General features: G+C 34.0%; 1 protein-coding gene across 2 annotated transcripts in view; it reads right to left on the bottom strand.

The window, feature by feature from the left end:
* Positions 1–10,929: 10,929 nt before the first annotated feature.
* LOC138711884 (hemolymph lipopolysaccharide-binding protein-like) overlaps positions 10,930–25,956 on the bottom strand; it is a 32,370-nt gene continuing 17,343 nt past the window's right edge. The window contains exons 4-7 of one of the 2 annotated variants that reach the window (XM_069843162.1): positions 14,687–17,203; positions 14,457–14,607; positions 11,377–11,513; positions 10,930–11,289 (exon numbers count right to left, since the gene is read on the bottom strand). In XM_069843162.1, coding sequence (XP_069699263.1) covers positions 17,052–17,203 — 152 coding nt within the window. In that variant the 3' untranslated portion in view covers positions 10,930–11,289; positions 11,377–11,513; positions 14,457–14,607; positions 14,687–17,051. Of the gene's footprint in view, positions 11,290–11,376; positions 11,514–14,456; positions 14,608–14,686; positions 17,204–25,956 lie in introns of those variants that run through there. The other variant, XM_069843161.1, reaches the window with a different exon arrangement.

Here is a 25,956-nt window from a genome sequence, read left to right as displayed (position 1 = left end):
TACTACCATCAGTAGTCATAATGTGAATCAGCTTGTGTTCGCTGACATCTGGAGCCGATGTGTGTCGATAACTGACAGCCACAGCTATCGTCCAGAAACTTGTCTAGTCAACACATATAAATTTTAACTAAAGGGTTTTAACTCTTTCGCTTCCAGTGTAACAAGCTACATGTTCTTAAGCCAGAAGCTCTTGTGAAATTGTGCAAATGTCAATCAGACCCAATGTAGCTTGTAAGTTACGGGTCTCTGGTATATGGTCCTGCCAGTTTTTAAAACAATCTAAAATAATTTAAAAGCATTCATTCGAAGCTCAAATATAGAAAAACTGATTTTTTTCTATAAACAAATCCTTATGGGTTGAAAAGGTTAATACTATTACGGTTATTTTATGTTTATTTTCATTAATAAGGATTTTATTTCTAATCAAACATGTTTATGAAGTGTCCCATGCTGTAACATTATGGTCTGAGGCTTCAGAATGGACAGTAAAATCCTCTCTATGAGTCTTTCTGGGAAGCAAGTAAACCTGTGAGTCCTTGTCATACTGTGGTGTAGTCACATAAACTATAAATGTTAGGGTTCGTTCGGAACCTAAGTCCCGAAATGATGACTCAAGAAATTGTAGAGTATATTTATTATAATATATACAAAATACAAATACTGAGCTCAACTGTAGAGCTCCCAGTAGCAAAAGGCCCCTCTGGTAATGAATTCCATGCTTATATTATCCAAGGAAACGAAAAACTCCACCCTATGAGGTCATCGGCAGCCAATTAGATTCAGAACCATATGGTCATTACCTCCCCATGAGGTCATTAGCATCCAATTAGGGGTAGATGTATTTTTAACCATGAGGTCATCAATAGCCAATAGTAGGCATGCATGGATAACATATTTTAAGTTTATCACATGAGTGCTGCTTACTCTGACCATCTTACTTGTGATGAGAGAGTTAATGTTATTGTGGCCCTCTGCGCGTGATTTAAGATTGTTTATACACGTGCACTACAGACTACTCATGCGGGCGACTTCATTTCCTCATGATATTGATACAACTAGACTCAGCTTGTTCCATGAACATAATACAGATTAATAATATATAATATTAATTCGATAGATAGGTAATCATATCTGGTTATGGCTCTATATATGACACGCCCCTCCTTATTAAAAGTTTTACAATCTTTGTGAAGTTAAACTTTTCTTTTTGTCCAGTGAATTGGATCTTGAAGTGAATTTGTCATCCTACGTGATTGAGTTTTTGATGATAGTGATACTAATGATTCAGCTTTAATCTGGTCTAATATTCCTGATACTTCTTCGTTTCGAATTGGTTGCATTATTAGAGGGTCTTGTCTTTTTGATTTTGGTATTAGTTCTAATTTTATATTTTCATGTTCATCTTCCCAACTAGTATCTGAATCATTTTGACAAACAGTAGTCTTTTGTCCATACTGTTGATTTTTAATTATAATAGGCCTACAGCATGATGAACAACCTTTCTTACAGTCCCTAATTGCATCTTGCCAATTACAATATCTGAATAACCATAACCCACATTTACGACAACTAGAACAACAACAACAACACAAGCATAATGCAATACTAATTCCAAACACAGTACCACAGTAAAACCAAGTAGAGTATGAATACCAGAATGATTGATATTCTATTTTATCTTCCTCCTTTTTAATTTGTTGTTGAATGTCATCTATTCTTATTCCCATGTACTTAAAGTCTGAGGTTGATGAAAGGATATTTGGATAAGGAAGTGACATTTTTATTTTTGGAATAACCTCTTCCATTTTAGTGAGACAACAATCTATATCCATTGGTACAAGAGGAATAATGTCTGTTGTTGAGTGGTTCATTACTTCATATTTTATTGGAAATATCATTCCAACTGACGTTATTCCTTTACACTGTATGGGAAGTACCAATTTACCTCTCTTATACAATTTCACTTTTTCCTTCACTTCATCGTCACACACAAAAGTTATATCATCTACTTGTGAGATTACATACGACCATTCATTACTTGGTGCCAAAGGAATCCAAATGGTTTCGCTTAACATCATGTATCGTTCTAGATTTATACATTCTTCAGGATAAACTTGAGTTGAGGGATGTATGAGCCCTGTATACAGTCTCGTGTATTGAATAAGTTTATGGGTATATTTTCAATGCATACTAAATATTTTAGTCCTGTCTTCTTACATTGATCAATTTGTCGTTGATTTAGATAAGCATATTTTGTCTTTATAGCGTTTGTAGCTATGTATTCCGTGTGAGGTTGAATAAATTTTGAAGTTTTATTATTCGGTAATTTTATTGGAAATGGAATCATATAATATAGACTAATTTTTCTCTTTGTACAAGTGGTACCTTTACCCTATAAACTAACGACGTAGAAGATTTGAAACTTGTTGCAGTTAGAATTTGGGCAACCTAATCCTTTGAAAAAGGTGGTAATTGCAATTCAGGTGGAACTGCATTAGCCAAAAGATTCTTAATTTTTACGTAAGTTATTACCTGCGGTTGAATGATTCCTTGTCTTCCATTTACTACCATTGTTATTAGCAATGTGTAATACTCAAAGCAATCATGATATTCTAGTTCTATATGTTTAATTATCAAATTAATTTAGGTTGTTACGTTATTTTCATGTAAGGTATTCGAATACCTTCACTTACTCCCATGTATCCTAGAATCATTGCTATATAGAGAGTCATCCATATGATGCTCTGCAACAAACAAAATAACATTGTTTTATTCTTTACACATTTTTACTCTGTTAATATGTGCTATAGATCTCTTACAATCTGTTCCACTTATTTTACATAGTTCCACGTTTACTCCTTGTAAACCCATTACTTCATATGGTCTCATTGTCTTATTCTTTACATATTTTTACTCTGTTAATATGCAATATAGATCTCTTACGACCTGTTCCACCTATTTTACACAGTTCCACGTTTACTCCTTGTAAACCCCTTACTTCATATGATTCCATTATCTTATTCTTTACATATTTTTACTCTGTTAATATGCACTATTGATCTCTTACGACCTGTTCCACCTATTTTACACAGTTCCACGTTTACTCCTTGTAAACCCATTACTTCGTATGGTCCCTCCCACAAAGGATCCAATTTTTTCCTGTTTTCTTTCCTAACGTAGACCTTCATGCCTACTTTTATCTTTATTTCCTTTTGTTTCCCATTGAATTCTTGAACTCTATGTTCCTTACTCTGGAGTAATAACTCTCTGGCTTCTTGCCATGTTATTCTCATTCTCTGTTTAAACGTTGCAACAAAATCATCATAGTTATACAGAATCCCTGCCTTTTTCTGTAACTTCCCTGGGATGTTTGCTATCCTTCCGTACATTACTTCATAGGAGGTATATTTCGTACTACTATGGGGCATAGTATTGTAAGTAAATACTGCGAATGGCAACCACTTGTCCCATTCATCCTGTTTCTTAGTACAATAACATCTTAAATATTCGACCAACACCTTGTGAGCTCTTTCGAGACTTCCATTTGACTCAGGGTGATATGCACTGGTATGAATTTTATCAATTTTAAGAAGTTTACATATTTCATGAAATACCTTACTCATGAACTGGCTTCCTTGATCTGTTAAAATTACATGACATATTCCAAATTGTAAAATTATATTATTTACAAAGGCTTGAGTTACAGATTCTACTGTCATGTCTACCATAGGTACTGCTATAATATATTTACTTAACATGTCCTGACATGTTAATATATATTTATTACCGTCCAGTGGTTGTGTTAAAGGACCCACAATATCTAGTGCTATTTTATCCCAAACGTTTTCTGGCGTGTCTGTTATTTGCATTGGTGCCTTAGGAATAACCTGTTGTGTTTTATTTACTTGACATGTTTTACAGTTTCTAATATAGTTAGTAATGTCTTTTAACATATCAGGCCAACTGCAATATTACTTAATTCGTTCATAAGTCCTTTGCACTCCTTGATGACCACCAATAGGATATTCGTGAAGTTCTTTCATTATTCTGTATTTTCTGTCCTCATCCATTTCCAAAGTTTTCCTTTCTACGTCTACATTGAAAGTTATTCTACTCAAACAATCGGCATTCACATTTCTCTTTCCTGCTTTGTGAATGACTTCAAAGTCATATTCCTCTAACAAAAGCCTCCATCGTAATATTCTTGAACCTGGATCTTTTACGTTCATCATCCATTTTAAGGGCTGATGATCAGTTACTAATGTAAATTAGTCCCTAACAAATACGGTCGAAAATGTTTACAAGCCCATATTATGGCTAATAACTCTTTATCTGTTGTGCTATAATTTAATTCTGCTCCATTCAAGGTTCTAGATCCATAAGCTATCGGTTTATCTTTTCCAATTATTCCTTGACTTAAGATAGCTCCTATTGCCACGTTACTAGCATCCGTAGTTAATACAAGTGGTTTTGTAAAATCAGGAAATTGAAGAACGGGAGCTTCCGATAGTGCTCGTTTCAGTCTTTGAAAACTCTTCTCTTCTTCTTCAGATCATTGCCATGATTTACCTTTCTTTAACAGATCATTTAAAGATTTGGAAATTTTACTAAAATTCACTATAAATTTTCGATAATACCCAGCTAGTCCTAAAAACGACTTTACATCTTTAGCATTCTTGGGTGTAGGGAATTCTTGAATTACTTTTACTTTATCATTATCAGGGCTAATCCCTTCCTTGGTTATAATATGTCCCAAATATTTTAATTCTTCTTTCAGAAATTCGCATTTGTCTGGCTCTATCTGAACTTGATACTGTCGGAATAGGTCAAACACAGATCGCAATCGTGTATGATGTTCCTCTAATATTTCTCCAGCTATTATTAAATCATCTACATAAACAAAACAACGTGTCCCTAGCATGTGTGAGAGAATAGTATTCATGAAGCGTTGGAATGTGGCTGGAGCCGATTTTAATCCAAACGGCATTCTCTTAAATTCAAAGTGTCCGCTAGTTGTACTAAATGCTGTTTTGCACTGATCTTCCTCTGCTAAAGAAATTTGCCAATATCCACTAGCACAATCTAAGGCAGAAAAGTATCGTGCCCTTCCTAATTTATCTAAAATATCTTGAATATTTGGCAGTGGGAAACTATCCCCTATCGTCTCGTTATTTAACTGTCTAAAGTCAACACAGATACGCCATTTTCTTCTCCCCGACGCATCTATTTTCTTCGGCACTACTAACAGTGGAAAATTCCATGGACTTTGACTTGGTTTGATTATGTCCTGTTCTAACATAATTTCTACTTGTTTTTGTACTTCATCCTGATGGGCTTTTGGTAACCTATAATTCTTTAATGTCAGAGGTTTATGCAGATTAATATGAGGAGTTGGAATTGTATGTGCCAAACCTTTTACTTCGGTTAGTCTATCTCCTGGCAATCTGAATATATCATTATATTCTTGACATAAAGATAATAGTTTTTCTTTCCCTTCTTTCACGTGTGCTAGTCTGATAGTTTGCTGTAAATGTTTTAGTCGGTCGCTTCCATATAGCGGTTTAAGATGAGTATTGCACAATAATTTCTCTAATACTGGGACTTCCGTTATGGTTTCTTCACTTTCTGACAAGTTAATTACAGAGACCATAAATGCATTATCCGTGCAAGATACTATACCTTCCGCGACATACACTTTGTCATTAAGTTGTTGTTTAGGACAATATCTGTCTCCTATTTCTTGGGTAGGAAATGCGATAATAGTTTCACTCATTTTAGGTATTAGGTATGTTTGTGGAATTCTTTCATTATTGGATTGCCTTATCCAATCTCTACCTAATATCATATGAATGTTTGAATTTGGTAATTTTGGTATAACATATAATTTTGTCTTAACTCCCGCTATTTCCATACCAACCCATCCTTTTATATTCATAGTTTTACCCGTAATCCCCTTCACTTCCATGGGTTCAACATTAATTGAAATATGTGAATGTACTTTGTCAGCTAGTATGAATGAAAGACCAGAGCCTGTATCAATTAATGCAGTGCACATCCCCTTTATATCCTTATTTTCTAACTTATTAGAAATTCGTGCTGTTGTTGACAGTCGTGCGTAGTACAACAACACAGCCTCGACTGCTCAGGTGTGTCGACATCTAGTTTCCCTGACTTGAGTTACTTCCCCTGGAAGATCCTCGGTTTCCTCGTAGACCACCCCTATTTGATCTACAATCCCTTGTATTGTGCCCTATGCGTTTGCAATAGTCACATACTGGTGTAGAACATTCCCTCGCGAAATGCCCTATCTTATTGCATTTATAACACCCCTTTGTGTCCACCATGTGAACATTTTCTCTTTTAATCCTATTTCCTTGAACATTCTGTGGGAAACGTTTCTGTACGGCATTCATGCCCTTATCCTGTATTTTTACGTTAGACCTACGGTCACAATCCTCAATGACTGCTCTATCTATTACCTCTTTCAATGACATTTTCTCCGATACCATTTTAACTGCTTCTCTTACTGCATCATGCAAAATTCCATTTATGAATACATTTCTACCTAGTTTAATAATAATATTCTGTCCTCCTTGTTTCTCTGCATTACTCCACTCTGTTGTAAAAAGGGCAGTACTATCAATTGTGGCTTGAATCAACTGTTCCACTCTAGCCCCCCATTGAGTTATGCTTTCATTGGATTTTTGTTTCACTTGACACAATTGAGTAGTATAGTAAGCAAAAGTTCTTTGAACAGAAAAATGAGTTTCAAGTTTCTCTTTTATTTCAGCCCAAGAAGTTATAGTGGATGGACGAATGTTCAAAGTACGTTTAGCATTACCAGTGATTTTGGCCAAAATGTATTTTACTAAAATAGGTTTTTGATCAACATGAACAAGTGATTCTGCTGCCTCTACATTGTCAATAAATTCAGTTAAGGTAGAAGGTTCGCCTGAGAAACCTTTCTCAAATAATTTAGCTGCCGCAGTAATAGAGAATTCATTTGTTACTTGACGTTGTCTTAACAAAGTTGCTATTTGTTCTTCTAGAAGTGCTATGTGTTCTTCATTTTCAGGTATCAAATTATTTGGTTCTGCCATTGTTGTAGATCTAACGGGCCCTTTGTATTCTGTGAAATATACTATAATCTTAGGAAGATATATGAAGGATTGACGACGTTCCTCGGAACTAGTAGACAAAACTCAACCAGTGACTAGTGACTGTTGAACGAAGGCGCGCTCCCATTGAACGTGGATCCTCGGACTTCGGTTGTCAGGGCAGTCGTCCAGTGAGGCTGCTACGCGGGTCGCCAACGGCTGGAAGTGCCGGAAACCTTGATGAGTGACGGGCACCCTGAAGAGGAAGAGCTGAAGCAGGAACAACCGGCTCGCAGCTAGGGCTGTTGTAACTTCTTCATCGTGGAACAACCAGGATCGATGAAAACAGCAAAGTGTTGAAAAGAATATCCTCTACGATGAATTAGTTGTTAATATGTCGATCTTCATCACACCGTCGCTGCCACCAAGATGGTTTATGTGGTGTAGTCACATAAACTATAAATGTTAGGGTTCGTTCGGAACCTAAGTCCCGAAATGATGACTCGAAGAAATTGTAGAGTATATTTATTATAATATATACAAAATACAAATACTGAGCTCAACTGTAGAGCTCCCAGTAGCAAAAGGCCCCTCTGGTAATGAATTCCATGCTTATATTATCCGAGGAAACGAAAAACTCCACCCTATGAGGTCATCGGCAGCCAATTAGATTCAGAACCATATGGTCATTACCTCCCCATGAGGTCATTAGCATCCAATTAGGGGTAGATGTATTTTTAACCATGAGGTCATCAATAGCCAATAGTAGGCATGCATGGATAACATCTTTTAAGTTTATCACATGAGTGCTGCTTACTCTGACCATCTTAATTGTGATGAGAGAGTTAATGTTATTGTGGCCCTCTGCGCGTGATTTGAGATTGTTTATACACGTGCACTACAGACTACTCATGCGGGCGACTTCATTTCCTCGTGATATTGATACAACTAGACTCAGCTTGTTCCATGAACATAATACAGATTAATAATATATAATATTAATTCGATAGATAGGTAATCATATGTGGTTATGCCTCTATATATGACAATACCATAGATTTGCAGCACACATTAGAACCTTGTCCTGCATAGAAAAATCAGGCATTTTCACACATTTTGAATCTTGATCTTTAATGACCTCTGCATTTGAAATTCTCCCCTCCCCCACTTCTCAATTTGATATTTGCATCAATCGCTCAAGTATCCCTCTATAGGACTGACGCACTGTAACTGTAGATTTCTATGTTCCCGCAATGCTGCCATTGGTGCACAATGGGAGGCAGTCTACATACCACTAGATCGTGATTAATGGAGCAATGATTGATTGTAGGAAGGGGAAACAGAAATACCCTGCTTAAACCTATCACTTAACACCATCCTTTTTCATTATAGATTCCACTTGAGCCTATTGAGATTCGAACAAGCTACCATTGTGGGGGGGGGGGAATGTTGTATTCATTCTGCTAACTCTGTATCCGCAATTCTAGGGCCGATTGTATAAACCATTTAATCTTAGATCAGAGGTTAAATTGATCCTCGTTCTAGCTGAACTTCGAATTTTGTGTTGTATAAAGTCTAATCTGAGATTAATTTGTCTTAAACTAAAGTCAACTTTGACTGAAGAAATTTCTCCGATTAAGTTAGATGATCCAAATTCAGTTACGTCTTTTTCTGTTTGAAATATACGAGTGGCAGATTGTGCAAATAGAATAACATTATTATTAATATTAATAGATATGGTAGGTACATATACTTCTTTTTTTCAATTTCTTGCCTTAATACATAAACATTCTTATATTTTATAAGGCTATATCGTGTTCAGCAGTATCAAATAATATAACCTATAATTATATTATGTTCATAACAATCATTAATTATTAATGGATATGATATGCACATTCATAAATTTTCAATTAACTGTATTACTAAATGAAAATGGTCGTTTTATAAAGGTTAATTATGTGTAGCAGTATCAAACACCATAACATGATAACAACATAACCTATAACCTATAATTATGTCAATTATTATTATTATTGATATGGTAGGTAAATGTTTTATATATATATATATATATATATATATATATATATATATATTTATTCACTTCCACGTATTACTAATCGAAAATTGTTATTTTATAAGGTTTTATCATGTTCAGCAATATAAACATAACACAATAACAACATAATCTATAATTAGGTCTATATTATGTTCACAACCATTATTATTAATAAAAATGATACGTAAATTTATACATATTCAATTTCATGTATTATTGAACGAAAATTGGCGTTTTATAAGACTTTACCATGTTCAGCAATATAAACATGAATTAACACGGTAACAACATAACCTATAATTGTCAGTTATTATTATTATGGTAGGTGTATATATATATATATATATATATATATATATATAATATTCAATTCCACGTATTACTAATCGAAAATTGTTATTTTATAAGGCTTTATAATGTTCAGCATTATAAACACGAGTTAACACTATAACAATATAACCTATAATTAGGCCTATAAATTTGTGCATATTCAATTTCACGTACAGTATTACTAAACGAAAATTATTTTATAAGGCTTTATCATGTTCAGCAATATAAACATAACACGATAACAACATAACCTATAATTAGGCCTATATTATATTCATATTATGTTACTAAACGAAAATTATTGTGCAAGTATTTTGTCGTGTTTAGCAATATCAAAGAACACGAAAATGACATAGGCCTAATCTATAATTATGTTATATTCATTGTATGTTACTTTGTTATTTTATAGATATCAGACTATTCTGACGGATCTACAGATGAGGATATTGAATTTCACCGGGCTCCCCGTGTATTTCATGACAGGGGAAATCCTTTCACAGACATAAATGATAAACAGTTCAAATTTAAGTATCGCCTAGATAAAAATACTGTAGAACAATTAGAACTGAGACTGAGAGGATTTCTGCTGAAACCAACCAGGAGAAATAAACCGCTATCACCAATGTTCATGATATTGTTAACACTAAGATACTTTGCAACAGGGAGTTTTCAGATGGTTGTTGGCGATTTACTAAAAGTGGATACAGCAACTGCCTGCAGAACCATACACAAAGTCTCTTATGCAATAGCTGCAATGAAACCGGACTACATTAAAATGCCAAGCGGAGGAAATAATGTGAGGAAAACGATGCGTGATTTTTTTGATATAATGCGTTTTCCAGGTGTTTTGGGTGCTATAGACTGCACGCATATACCAATTTCTTGTCCCGGACGTGAACATGCAGAAGTCTATAGGAACCAGCATGGATATTTTTCCCTGAACGTGCAAGCAATATGTGATGCTAAGCTGGGTGCCTAAATATTGTTGCAAGGTGGCCAGGATCTGCCCATGACAGCAATATTTTTACAAATTCACGAGTGCACGCTCAATTTGAAACTGGGGATATTGCGCAAGGATTGCTACTTGGCGACAGTGGCTACCAATGTTCCCGGTATCTACTAACCCCGGTGCGTCATGAGGAAACTGATGCAGAGCGAACTTACAATCGAGCCCACAAAAAAACTAGATCTGCAATTGAAAGAACTTTTGGGGTGGTAAAACGACGATTTCCTTGTCTCAGTATGGGGGCTCAGGGTAAAACTACCCCGTGCTCCAGTTATCATAGTTGCTGCATTCGTTTTACACAACATAGCAATAAATGCAGCGGATGAAGTTCCTGAAAGAGATGAAGCTGTGTATGGAGCAAGAAGAGCCTATGAGGAAATCCCAGTACCTGCTGAAAATGAGAAGAGAAGGGAGAACACTGCAGTAAGGACAGCAATTATTAATAATGTATTTAGGTAAGAATATAACAGTATTTACATTCAATTTTCCTTGTTGTGTATGCCTAATTTTCGTTTTTTTTCTAGAAATTCTAATTCTTTCATTTCTTTTTCTAATTTCAAATTATACATTTGAATTTCATGTTCTGCTTTAAAACACTCGACTTTCATTTTATGCTCTTCTTCCAAACACTGCAATCTCCTTTTGTAGAAATTAAGTTTAGACTCAAATGCAGTGTCGCCTTTCTTTTTCTTAGGAGACCTTGACTTTGTGTGAGCGGCAGCTGATTTCGAGGTGGAAGCAGTAGTGTGGTGACCAGCTGATACAGAAATGTCAGGAAGAGCTACATCATCAGTCTGAAAATGAAATGAAAAATGTTACTGTTTGTAAATAAATACAGTATAGCATTCAGGATCTATGTGTAGTACTGTTTTCTCACTTACTTCTTCCATAGAATTATCCACAGCCTCATTGTGTGTCCGTTCCATAAGGATAATATTTTCCCCTTCCTTTAAGCCCTGTATGCCTTGTGATTCATTGGATGTGGCAATAGAAATACTATCCCCACTGCCGTGCATATCTGCATCAAAACAACATAATAGTTACAATAAGTTTAAAATCACCAAAAATAGCTAAATGCAAAATCAAGGTGTAACATCAAAGCTTACTTATTTTGCTTAATGAACAGATGATAACAATGACATAGAATAAACATTCAGGTCCACAACTATTTTGAATAGGGGAGGATTAACTTCTAAATTTTATAATTAGGCCGTACATCTCACTTGATCATATATTTCAGAGGAAGAACACTTGTTGCATACATCTCAAGTCTGATTAGTGAACTATGTTATTAATGCAATGGAGGGGAAAGGAATTGGCCACCCTACCCAAGGCCCTCGATATGTACTGAAGGTATCCTACATTACAGACAATGATGTCACCTCAGTGGGCGACTGCAAATTAAAAAAACTTAAGGGTTATCGAGGTCTCGGTGGAATACACTTGTTGATTCAGTGTTGAAATAGAATTATTAGTGTCAAGAAGTTGAAACTTCTGTGTACAGTATAAACTATAATAGTATAGTGATGTAAAGTGAATTTTTAGTGACTTTTATAAAACAATGGATCTGTAATAAAGTTTAGTGAATATGTAAATATATCTCAAAAGTACTGTGTACCACGATACAGACAAATCTAACTACCTATGATACATTAACGAATAGATGTTACTGTGTTCTTACTTCCAATAAATGCAAAGGGAAACAACAGTGGTTACATGTTTGGGATAATGTTGAACATGAACATTCCAATGTAATTTGTACAAAACATTTCCCAGGACAATTTATAATTAGAGAAGATTGTACTACAAGAGATGATGACAGTGAGTTTGTTGTACCCAGGAAGAGACCAAAACTTACAGTAGATGCTTATCCCACTATAATTCCTAATCAATCCACCTACTTCTTCTTTAAACCAGTACCAAAATGCAGAAACCCGGAAAAAAAAGGTGGGAAGACTTAGTTTCTGGTGACGAGAAAAACTGTAGAAAATGGTGCAATGATGATGTAATACAAGATTTTGAGAAATACAAGGACAGGACTCGTAATGCGGAAAGTAGCATAACCTTTCATTATTTACTATCGATTGACACATGGGGTTTCAGGTACCAGCAGATTATGTGTCACTGACAAATGCCAACATTTCAGGTTCTCATTTCGAAACTCATGAAAAACAATTTAATTTGTTACAAACCAAGGATCATTAATTATCTCAAAGGGGCTAGAATTATGTGTCATGCTTGTGATACAAGTAAACTTTTAGTGAAAAAAATTATAAAACTGCTGGTAAACTTTTTTAAGAACCAGGCCTATACAAAAATTAAGAAAGATACAAATAATTTTAATTTTCAATTAGTAATTAATGTAGTCTTAAAAATAATTACATTAGGGAAAATTATGGTATTTCTAATATAGAAAGTATCACTGAATAAAACTATTATAACATGGAATAACATATATAATATCCCAATATTTTGAGTAGTAAACAAGTTGAATTAAAAATAATTAATAATTTTGCGTAATGTAATAATCAACTTGTCTGCCCCATTATTAGAGTGACAGCCATGTGTTGTGACATTACCAATCAAGCCTAGCATTTTACATACAGAGGCACTCGTCCTATCCCATTTCTCCTGACATAGGCGGCTCATGAGTGATGCATTATTGTTATTGGTATCACTTATGTGGTTCCAAACAGTATTCAGATTGCTGACTGAACATACAAACTTATAACAATTTTATTTAACTTATATGAACATAAGTGTTCCTTAATTACTTCAAATTTCTGAATTTTCCTTCCTGATAAATTAAACAAACTTCATTGCACTTAAAATCACATATCTTCCAACTTTTTAAGTTAAGAAATATATAAGCTAATGGATAAAATTCAATAACAAAAATTCACTCTACTATTTTCAAGTCATGCAAGCCCACGTAGGCTATATTTTTTTCTGCCATTGTCACACAGTATTATGTACAATGCTAGTACAATTTGCGCGAATATTTTTATATTAAAATTGTTCGATATTATTTGTCCCATGGTAATCTGTAGTGAGAGAAAGATCAGTTAAGTAAATTAAATGGAGATTTTCTTTCCTTGGAAATATGTATGAAGTGATTTCTTTGACAGTAGCTTAAGGATTAGAACACTGTAGGTGATGAAACTGCATGAGATGCAGTCTAGTAGAAACTCACACATTCATATTACAAAGGAATTTCTCCAGAAAAGCTACACCAAAGAAGGCATAATTCTCTTCCATTACACTGACTTCTATATGTGTATGATGATAAACACTTGGTTTTACTTTTCATCCACAAATATTTTCAGTATAAAAATCGTTTAATATAAATTATAAAATATATTTAGACTTACCTATATATTCTAATGCAGTGTTGTTCCCCTATTTCCTACTTGTTGCAAATGTAACTAAACCAGAGAAGTCCAGAACACAATACTAGAGAAACTGACCATGTTTCGTTTCGGACCTCTAGAATGTTATATTGGTAATCACAATCACTACTTACTTAGAAGTGGAGGTGGGGCTACAACAATGCATTAGAATGTATAGGTAAGTATCAAACGATTTTTATGCCGAAAGTATTTGTGGCTGCAAACTAAAACCACGTGTTTATCAGGGAAGCAAAAGAAAATAATTATGCATTCTTTGGTATACCTTTCCTGGTGAATTACCAAATAATTTACATTTCGGCATATAAAGATCTGCTCTTTAATCATGAAAATGATCATATACCAGCATTGTTTTCATTTTCATGTAGTTGTTGTCCGAATACAGGTCTGAACCTCACAATTGATACCAACAAGTCACCACTTATGAGGCACCTAGTCCAGAAGATAATTTGGTAGGGTGACCAGTTCCTTTCTTCCTTCACCGAATAGCTACACATTAAACTAATCAGACTTCGTAAACTTAATTCGTAGCTTACATAAAATATACAGCTTACCTAATATGACCTCAGGATGGAAATCTACATCATCATCAAAGGGATTGGCCACAGGTAAAAACTGTGTTTGCAATGTCGCAATCAATTTCAACCCTGTTTCATCCACAGTCGGTTTTTCAAAGCTGCCACCTCCTGTTTTATGCAGCTGAATCTGAAAAAGATTGATATGGAATAAGGTGATTTCCATTAACAAAATACACCACAAATTTTTGTATATTTTGAAGACTTACCTTGTCATGGGCAAATGCTTTTTTCGTTCTTTTTTTTATATTTTCGTAGCACATCTTTAATGATTTCCAATGACGGGAAGGACGGCTTAAGTTTCTAGAATTAAATTCCGAGACCACTTCTCTCCATGCATGTTCTTTATCTGCAGATGTAGCAGCGTCAGTCTTCTTTGATTCTATTATTCCCTTGTAGTTGGAAAGGATAATTTCTACAAGCATATCCCTTTCTTCCTTCGAAAAATTTGGAGAACGGTCAACCTTCTAATACTACTACTAATTTATCATACAAATCTGAATACAGTAATTTGTTAGGCCTATATCATCAATTTATATGCAGTTTGGATCTAACATATGAATAGCAGTATGGTAAACTCTCAATTACATAGCAGCACGCAGATTAAGAGTTTGTGTATTATTTGAAATCACATAAGCACCAACCAATTAAACATTCCACACAATGACAGGGATTCTACAAATTAATCTCCTGCCATATTATTTTTAACTTGCAGTTTATTCATATTGTGATTATATTGTATTTTTATTGTCACGTGTTTTTCTAGAGTTATTCTACATTTCAGTTGAATTCTGCGCGAAAAAGGGCATAAGTCTATTACAAGTGTGAATCGAACAAGAGCAAAATTTGAAATGAAAACCAGTATCATTATGGAATAGGAAAGACATATGCCCTTTATACCTTCAGAAGAAGGTGTATTTTTTTATTCTCGTGAAGGTCGTAACAATTTCTGACTTACGACCTTTTTACCATGCACCTTAGAGTTCATAGTGACTGTTTATACTTATGCGTAAATTAGTACTTAATGAAAAATACCTGCGTATTGCAAGATAAATTGCTCTAGTAGCAATGAAAATCCTGCTGAACAGAATACAAATGGGTTTTACGTCATACTGGCAAGTCAGAATTGCACATCATAGTTATCCCAGACTGCCACTTATGATGTAAAGCGAGATTCATTAACTCCCATAATGGGCTGATATGCAGGAATGGCGACAGGCAGGGGATATTTCTTTGCACTTATTTCTTGGATGGTGATATTAATATAGAGTCGTTTAGGGACATCTCGATACGCTAAGGTAAAATTTTAATTCTATGTAAATTTTATTCTAAATGTTTCCCTTTTTTCCTCTCTCTTGTACGGAGGATGGATCCGAAGGCTTACACTGCAGCCTGAGGCTTATTGTGTTAACCACTCTTTTTCTTGTGAATGATTGGGTAGCCAAACGGCCGCGCTCTTATACAAGTACAGCACGCCGCACTGTGAACTTAACCCGGGCTATTGGATGGATGATGATTTGTGAATTAATGATGGCGAAATGAGTCCGAGGTGCAACGCCGAAAATTACCCAGCAATTCTGCTTCAATTGGTTGACGTAAACCCCCGGAAGAACCCCAACCAGGTAATTTGTCCCAACCAGGATTTAAACCCAGGTCCACTCGTTTCATAGCCAGACGTGCTGACCATTACTTCACAGCAGTGGACAGAAATGTTTCTCTTAATATGTATGAATATTTTTTCGTACATTTATACATCTGGTGCCAATGTGATCAATTTATATGTCTTTATTTAAAAGATACAAATCGATGCCGAAGTGTTGACTTCTCCCATAATGGGGGAGATTTTTAATAATATGAAAAACATAGGAAACATTTTAAAACCCAACATTTACAACACAAATTTTGCTCCTGCAATATACCTAAATATTTTATAATACTCTTACTCGCGTTGGCCACATGTTAATTTTTCATCAGTGCCATTTTCCATACATGCCTCAAGAAATATTTTTTTGGCATTCTTCAACACACTGAAACCAAAGTTTTATAACATTGTCATCGTAGTAATACCCACTTTACGCGGTACAATAGTTATTTTTTTTTTATTATGAACTAGGTTCCTCCCCATAGACGTCGAGCATTAGATGGCTTCCATTTCTGGGAAAACCTGGTATAGACATGAGATCGCTTTGACAGTTATTGAAATTCATTTTAATTCAATTGTTGTCGAAAGACATTTGAAAATATGTGATGAAAATTGATCTATTCTTAATAGACGAATATTTATTAATCGTGCAGTAAAATGAAATGATGTCAAACGAAATTAACCTGCATAATTAATTTTTTTCAACAATATCTGAACCCTGAACTTCGTAGTTTGCGAGCATAATTATGAGATTTTAAAAGTAAGCCAACGTAATATTACTGTCCGCTACCATTGATAGTGAATTCGACCCATATTTTCTAAACTGTTTTGCATCAGATCACTTGATAAATAGGTAAGCTTCCAAGAAGCCTATATAATTTCATGAATCATAGTGTATATTATAATAAGCATTTCCTTGCACTGCACGAAAATTATTGCTCACAGAAAAACGCCAATTTGACATTGCATGGTGCGTTCCCCAATGTACCAAGATTTCGTCGAACCACTCCGCAGTTCTGGCTAGCTCCTCCGTCTGGTTCAGAGGAGTACCACTTGCTGAATCCTGTTTCATTCACAGGTGTATCTGAAATAAGATTTTATAAATATCAGCACAGACTTATATTTGATATTTCGAGCACGTGAAACTTATTTACCTAGTAAAATTAAGCTGTTAATGACCCTGTAACATTCTGAAATTCTTAGCTTTGGCATACTTACAGTTATTTTAAATAACAAACCTACGATTATTTCGGATTCTTGACTATTTTTACTGTACTTTTATTCTGACAGAAGCAATATTGTTAGTTAATTTTGTTATTGAAAATTTATCTATCTGATTTAAGGAAAGTCCCGGCTATATATACTGGTACAATTCTAATACATTGATGAGACGAATTATTTTATAATTTATATCTGTATCGGGAAAATAAATAATCATAATAACCTGTACAGTGTTTAGTCACTGCTTATATAAATTGTGTTAAATGTGACTAAACGCTGGGCTTTAGACAGAACAATCCCGTGAATATCACTCATGATTTAAATTTCTCATACCACATCATATTGGCCAAGAATTCAAAATTTCAATCGATTCTTTGGTCTTGAGATCGTCAACGATAGGTTTTGCGTTTTGTGAAATATATGAAACTATTATGTTGTTCCACTTTAACCTGTTTTTCACTTATCCACTTTAACAGTAAAAATACTTAATTTTCAACGAGCTTTTATAGCCTTAATATTAAAGCTCGGTAACCTTTGTCAAGCGTTTTCATTTATTATTTTCATCTATAATATTATTGAAGAGTGTGATCCCAAAACGCGTTAAGTCCATTTTTATGAAAGGACTATTTTAGGGATTGAGCGAGGTTGCAAGTGATATGCACAATAACACAAAACATTAAACAAGAATAATTGGCGTTGTTTTGGAAGAAAACAAGCTTAAAATATGACAGAGGTCTGAAACATAATCGTATACAATGAAGTCCTGCTGTTGGAGTCTTCTGTTATGGAAACTTCTAATTTGGAAAGCTAGCTGACTTCTTCCACTACAGGAACATCATTCAATGCGTTACAAATAAGGCGATCGCTTTGCTCAAGTTCGACGTTGACATTAAAAGCTACAGTAAAGAAGAAGAAAGAAATTCATTTTCACTTATACATAATGATACAAACTTAAATAAGAATTATTTTAGCATCTAAATATAAAGATAATTTTAATAACACATACAAATGTAAGAGTAAATAATTACAGTGGTAATTTCTCTAAATATAGTAATCGTTTTAACATTAACAACAAAAACATTTTTAAGTCATTTAGGCCCGATTGTATAAACCATTTAATCTTAGATCAGAGGTTAAATTGATCCTTGTTTCAGCTGAACTTGGAATTTTGTGTTGTATAAAGTCTAATCTGAGATTAATTTGTCTCAAACTAAAGTCAACTTTGACTGAAGAAATTTCTCCGATTAAGTTAGATGATCCAAGTTCAGTTATTTCTTTTCTGTTTGAAATATACGAGTGACAGATTGTGCAAATAAAATATCCATTATAATTAATATCAATAGATATGATAGGTACATTTATATATATATATATATATATATATATATATATATATATATATATATATCTTTCAATTTCTTGCCTTAATACACAAACAATCTTATATTTTATAAGGCTCTATCGTGTTCAGAAGTATCAAATAACATAACCTATAATTATATTATGTTTATAACAACCATTAATTATTCATGGATATGATAGATACATTCATAAATTTTCAATTTACTGCATTACTAAACGAAAATTGTCGTTTTATAAAGCTTTATTATGTTTAGCAGTATCAAACACCATAACATGTTAACTCGGAGAACAGTCAACCTTCTTCTTATTGTCCGCCATTATTTACATTGCACAAAAAACCAGTGTCTCCAACAGAGTATACGGAAAGTCGCCAAAAAGTAGTTGCAAAGTCGCTAGATTTCTCATTATCAACAAAGAAAGATTAAATTTTGTCACTATTGGGGTGCTAAAAAGGTCACTAAATCCCTATTTAAGCAATATAAAAGTTAAAAGAAATTGTTGTTGAAAAAGAGTTAAAGTCGCTAGATTGGCGATACTGAACAAACCTGTATAACATGGTCCGCGCATCACGTATTTCACCTGTTTATGCGATGTTGCCAGATCCTTTTCACGTGAACTTAGATTGCATTTGAACCAAGGTAATTTGATCGTAGAAAAGTTTTATACAATACAAGAAGTGTCTGAACTCGGTTCACTTTTTGATCTACGATCAAAGTTGATCTTTAGTCAGGGAGTTTTATACAATTGGGCCTTAGACTGATACTCTTTCATAATAAATTTACTCAGACAAAAAAATAAGTTGAAGCTTGTAGGAAATCTGCTGCGTGGTCCCTTCAAAGCTTAAAGACAAATACATCATCCTCAGTAATAGATAGTATTAAAGCAGTGAATAGTGTTTGTACTTACCTTGTTGCTTTACCAGTTTCTGAGTTCATTGCTGGGCAATGGTTGGATCGCCGAAGTAGGGGCGGACAAAGAAGACCAATAAAGTAGTACACAATACGAACAAACGTATTAAATTACCTTTGAATGGGTAATAGTTTGAGATGGTGGTGGCAGCACTGGTCGTACTTCAGCAGCAAAAGTAAGCTCCGTATTTGTTATAACAAATCAGAGGTAAAACAGTAATTTAATTGGATCATATTAATATAAGTTAAATATTTAACTTTTTTTCTACAGTTAGGCCTACATATATAAATTTCATAAATACCTAAAAACGAAAGTAGTTATAATTGAATAGTAGTTCCTAGACTCCCTATCAGCTGATCCGGCCGCCATATTGAACGCACCTGACCAATGCAAAACCCACTCGGACATATTCACAATAGTAATTAATTAACTATATTTTGGAGATTTTTGCTGTACATATTTATATTTTATAATCTTGAACTGTTGTGTAACTACTTTGAAAGAGCTAAATATATTAAGTAAGCGTTGAGGTTAAATGTAAGAATAATACAATTCCATGTCTTATTATTATTTAAGTCTAATTTAATTTAGTATAGTAAAGCCTAGAAGTGTATGTGCTAGTGACGAGTGAATAACAGAAGATAAGTGAAGTGAAGTGAAGTAAAGTGAACTGAAGTGAAGTGAAGTGATGTGATTTATTAAGTAAGAGGTGAGGTTAAATATAAGAATAATACAATTTCGTGTCTAATTATAGTTTAGGTCTAATTTAGTTTACTCGTGATATAGTAAAGCCTAGAAGTGTATGTGGTAGAGACTTGTAAGTAATAGAACATAAGTGAAGTGAAGTGAAGTGAAGTGAAGTGAAGTGAAGTGAAGTGAAAATGTGCATTTTGTCAGATAAGTGTGGTGCATGTCGAAGGAAAGTGTGTCAAGGTGTTAATTGTATGCAATGTATAGTGTCATTGGGACTGTGCAAATACTAATGCTGAAATGTAAATAGTCAATGGAAATGGAAATATTGTAAACAAGGCCTAAAGTTAGAAGTAAATCACTAGAGTTTAAGGTGGTCTGAAGCGTAAAGGGAAAAATTCCAGTGTTCCTAGTACTCCCACTGCTACCTCTAGTACTGAAGTGGAACTGAGCAATAGATTCTCTGTTCTGGATTCTCTAGAACCTGAATATGATGCACCTTCCAACTCAGTATCGGAGCCCAAGCGAGGAAAAAGATACTTTTGATAGGTACTTAGCAGCCATGGCAGAGAAATAAGTCATCAGCTCCAGGCTTCATTGGGTGAGAAATATGCTGTTACCAGCTTTCTGAAACCCAACGCTGCTCTGTCCAATGTTGTAGGGGATCTATCTGCGCTTGCTAAAGATCTTGATAAAGAAGATCATGTAATTATAGTGGGAGGAGCAGGAAATAGCCTCGACAGGAACTTCAATTATTCAATTGATGGAAATAAACACAACATTGCACGGAGTAGTGGCCATACCAATGTGGGTTTTGTGAACCTTTTCCAGAGGCATAACAAACCGTGGATGAATAGGAGGGTTAAGAGTGTAAATCTGCGGATTGACTTGGCTCAATTGGAGATGGACATGGTCCACATTAATATTATAGACACATCCTCCATTGTAAGAGAGGAATACACTAATCATGGATTGCATTTGAATTCTCCAGACAAGGACTCGCAAACGTGTCTCTTTGCTGACAGACTTCAGTGTGACAATAAAATTCCTGTTGTAATCCGTCTAGGGCTTGTCCTTTTTTAGGGTAAATAAAAAAGTCAAAATAACAACATTAATAATAATAATAATAATAATAATAATAATAATAATAATAAACACAATCAACAAATCGTAATGCAAACAACATTCAGTGTATTCCATCAGAATATAAGAAGTATAAGAAATAAGACTGATGAACTCCTTGCATCCTTAGATTCCGAACATTTAAATCCGTATGTGCTATATATTACCGAACACCATATGAAACAACAGGAAATATTGTCTCTCTCACTGGAAGCATATAAATTAGATGCTAGTTACTGCAGACAAACCCTTGAGGATGGAGGCGTGAGTGTATTTCTGAGATCTGACCTTAATTTAAAAAAAATATTGATCTTTCACATTTTTGCAAAGACAGGAATTGGTGCTGTTGGATTGGAAAATGAAACATATAATTTCATTATAATCTGTCTATATAGAGCACCATCTGGAAAATTCGACAATTTTATTAATTCATTGGAAAAGACACTGGAATACTTACAGAAACGGAAATGTGAATGCATTATTTGCGGATACATCAATGTCGATTATCTAACAGAAAGCAGTAGGAAAGATCAACTAAATTCATAGCTAGCATCTTTTAATTTAATTTACACAGGGGATTCAGCTACTGGAATTGACAACATATTTATCGGAAAAGAAAGAATATGTATATCTCAAACAACCTCAATAATTAATGATCTTTCGGATCATGATGCTCAACTCCTAAGTATAAATATTAACACATCATCAAAAAAACCAACTAAAGTGAGATTCAAAAATATAAACAGGGAATCATTGAATAGTTTTGAAATAAATCTTGAAAATGAAACATGGGAATCAGTATATAGTCAAAGCGATATGAACAGGAAATTCAACGAGTTTCATTAAACATTTCTAAATATTTTTGAATCTAGTTTTCGTGTAAAGTATAAAAATGAAACAATATGCAACAATAGATGGATTACACAAGGTACTAAAATCTCATGCAAAAGCAAGAGATCATTATATATACAGAGCAGAAATAATAATTATACAAACTAAAAACAAAACTATATAAATTATTAAAAAATATTACACAAAGTAATCCAAACGGGTAAAGAATTACACTACAATACAACAATACAAAACTCTGATAATAAAATCAAAACAACTTGGAACATAATTAAAAAGGAAAGTGGACGATCAAAAAGTAAAGTAACAAACTATACCCTTATATCTAACAATACAAAAACGTCAGACCCAAATGAAATTGCAAATATATTTAACAAATATTTTCTTACAATAACTGATAACCTGAACATCCCCAAGATAATGTTACTAACAGTTTAGGCTCTTTAACACAATATTGTCCTACAAAATTCCCAAATATTCAAATATTTCCAACAAACAAACAAGAAATAATTGCAATTATTAAAAATCTAAAGTCAAAAAATTCCTCAGGGTATGATGAAATAACAGGCAAAATATTAAAAGCGAGTTCACATATTATAGCTGGGCCACTAAGTATTTATGTAACTATTCAATGTTCAATGGTATATTCCCCGAGAGATTAAAATATCAGTGGTTATTCCCATCTTCAAAAAGGGAGAAACGACGTCTCCAGAAAATTACAGATCCATATCACTTCTACCAGTCTTCTCCAAAATCTTTGAAAAAGTAATGTATAAAAGATTATATCATCATCTAGAAAGATACAACATTTTAGTCCCAGAACAGTTTGGACTTAGGAAATATAAAGACACGGAAAATGCAACATTTAGTTTAACTGACAAAATTCTGGAGACAGTTAATAAAAAATTACAAGTTAGAGGCATTTAAAAATAAATGATTGGTTCTCAGTCAATAAATTAATATTAAATTGTAACAAAACTAACATAATTCAATTTAAATTCTGTCAAAATTCAACTACTAAAATTTCAAGCGTAATAATTTATAATAGGTTCCTATTAGAAACAACAATAACCCAATTTCTTGGCTTAAAAATCGATAATGCGTTAAATTGGAAAAGTCATATTAAAGAAATTACTCCCTAACTAAATTCAGCATGTTTTGCTATTAGATCTATGCAAAAGATAGTGAATAACAATACCTTAAAAACTATATACTTTGCATACTTCCATTCGGTAATGAATTTTGGAATAATATTCTGGGGAAATTGCACAGATAGTAACAGTATATTCCTATTACAAAAAAAAAAGAGTAATTACTGTAGAATAATAGTAGGTGCCAAATCTAGGGAATCGTGTAGGACTATTTAAAAAAAAACTACCAATAATGACCATGGCTTTTCAGTATATTTTTCATTAATATTCTTCCTTGTATGTAATCGTAAAAAAAAACATTTTTTACTAATTCAACAGTCCATAGCATAAATACGCGTCAAAAATGACTTTCATACTCCATCGGCAAATCTATCATGCTATGAAAAAGGAGTGCGTTATATGGCAGTAAACATTTTAATAGCCTCCCTATCGACATAAAAAATGAAACTCAAAACAAAAGATTATTTAGGGCCAAATTAAAGAAGTACCTAATTTCTCACGCCTTCTATTCTATAGGTGAATTCATGACATTCAATAACGTTTAATGAAATTGATAATAAAACTTTGTGTTGTACTAGTAGACTATATTGTGAACCTCTTCTGTATATATTTCAACTAGACTGTGACTATAAATTAAGACTTTATAGTAGTATTAAATTTTTTTGACTTGTTACATATTCTAGCTGTGAAGCAATGTATGAATACCATGGAATATTAATAAATACAATACAATACAATGCAATATCCCCCCCCCAAATTTAAAAACAACGGAAAGACTCCACTGTATATTATGTGTATAAATAATAAAAAATGGCCAAATGGACTGAGCAAGTTTTGGGATCACATTCTTCAATTGAGGACATCACCCGAATAATGGCGCTCGTTTTCCGACGATCAAGGGATTAGATAGTTCAATGCGTATAGTACACTGTAGCAAATTTTCGCAAGTCTAGCTTCAATACGTAAGACAGGACACAATGTTACGTGTTTATGTTGAACAAGTGAACTCTCCTACTACAGCGGCAGTCACATGCTGTTGCAAGCCATACTGTAGTAAACTGGTGACCGATGTTTAGGCCTATTCCAGGTATCAGTCGCAATAGTGAATCATGACCGAAAATATGGGAAAAATAAGCTTCTGAACAAAACGAGACGGAAAATTGTAGAAAGGAAAATAAATAGAAACAGTGGCAAGTCGCACACAACTTATACAGGCAAGGAAATGGAAGAGAAGTCATTTACACCGGTAAGAAGATGATGTATAAAATTGTGTACACATGAACTTTCAAAGGACGATAAATTCTTTATTTTCACACGCTTTTGGGACATGGGTTCGAAATTATAACAATATCATTTTATTACTTCTTGCCTTGAAAGAGTGAATCTAAAAGCCAAAAAGCTTCAGTCATTCAGATAGTGTGTGGAAATATAGTGTTTTCTACAATGAGGGTAAAAAATTAATGTGTGTCGAAACTTTTTATTGAGTCTATTGCAAATTTCAGAGAAACGATTAACAACAATTCAGAATAAACTGGTTTCAGATGACATCCTCAATGATAAAAGGGGTACACATTTGCAACGTTCTCATACAATCATGATCCAAAATTATAAACAACTGCAATACAGTACATCAGAAATATTTTCAGTTTGAACCTCCCTTCAACATTTGAAAGACAGGAATGAAAGTGTCGCAGCTGAAACTTTTGAGTCCAACACAAATGAACCCAGTGTCTTTGAACCCCCCCCCCCCCAAATCAGTACGCATCCAGCTTTCGTAACCACCATCATCACTTAAGTTAATTATTTCAACACATCCCTAAAACATTTTGAGATGCACTAAACTTTTATATGATTTAGTTTATTTAACTTGTGTTACAGTAAAACTCGGCCGTGCTGACTCTCGAAGCGTGACAAAATCTTCCGTCGGAAGAATTGTATAGGGAGGACCGTGTATATTGGACCACCTAAGTTTGAATGGCCGTAACTCACTTATCATATTGAGAAAAATGTCCCTGAAATTTTTATGATGGTAGATTGCCATAATAAATCCCTAAGTAGAATAAGACTTCACTAATTTTAATTCTAATACTTCAAAAATAAAATTTAATCAAAATTTCGAAGCCGTGTAACTTGAGCCAGGGTCGTGTAATATGAACCAGAGGATCGTGTAACTTGGACCAGGCATATTAAACACATTTAACTCCTATAATGTTGTTTATTCAAACAAAAATTTGTGTCAAGCAATGATTTCACATGCAACAGTAATAAAATAGTTCATCTGTAATTGTTGCACATTCTTCGTGGGCCCATTTTCCACACAGATTGCACCGAATCCAGTCTTTGTTCTCACTTTCACCACAAATAACACAGCGTGTTTTGGATGTCACCTTAACTTTCGAATCAAATAATTTTCTCTTCTTTGCGGCCTTCCCATCTGATTGCTGCTGCAGAGCATTCTTGTGTGGGGTAGCGGTCAGCACCACGCCAGATGCATTGTATCTCGTTCCGGATTTTCTCTGTCCAGATTTTAAAG

This window comes from Periplaneta americana, chromosome 13 (genome assembly GCF_040183065.1).
Source record: "Periplaneta americana isolate PAMFEO1 chromosome 13, P.americana_PAMFEO1_priV1, whole genome shotgun sequence".
Classification (NCBI taxonomy): domain Eukaryota; kingdom Metazoa; phylum Arthropoda; class Insecta; order Blattodea; family Blattidae; genus Periplaneta; species Periplaneta americana.
Note: the sequence above shows the minus strand (reverse complement) of the source record. Positions and strands in the feature narration are given on the sequence as shown.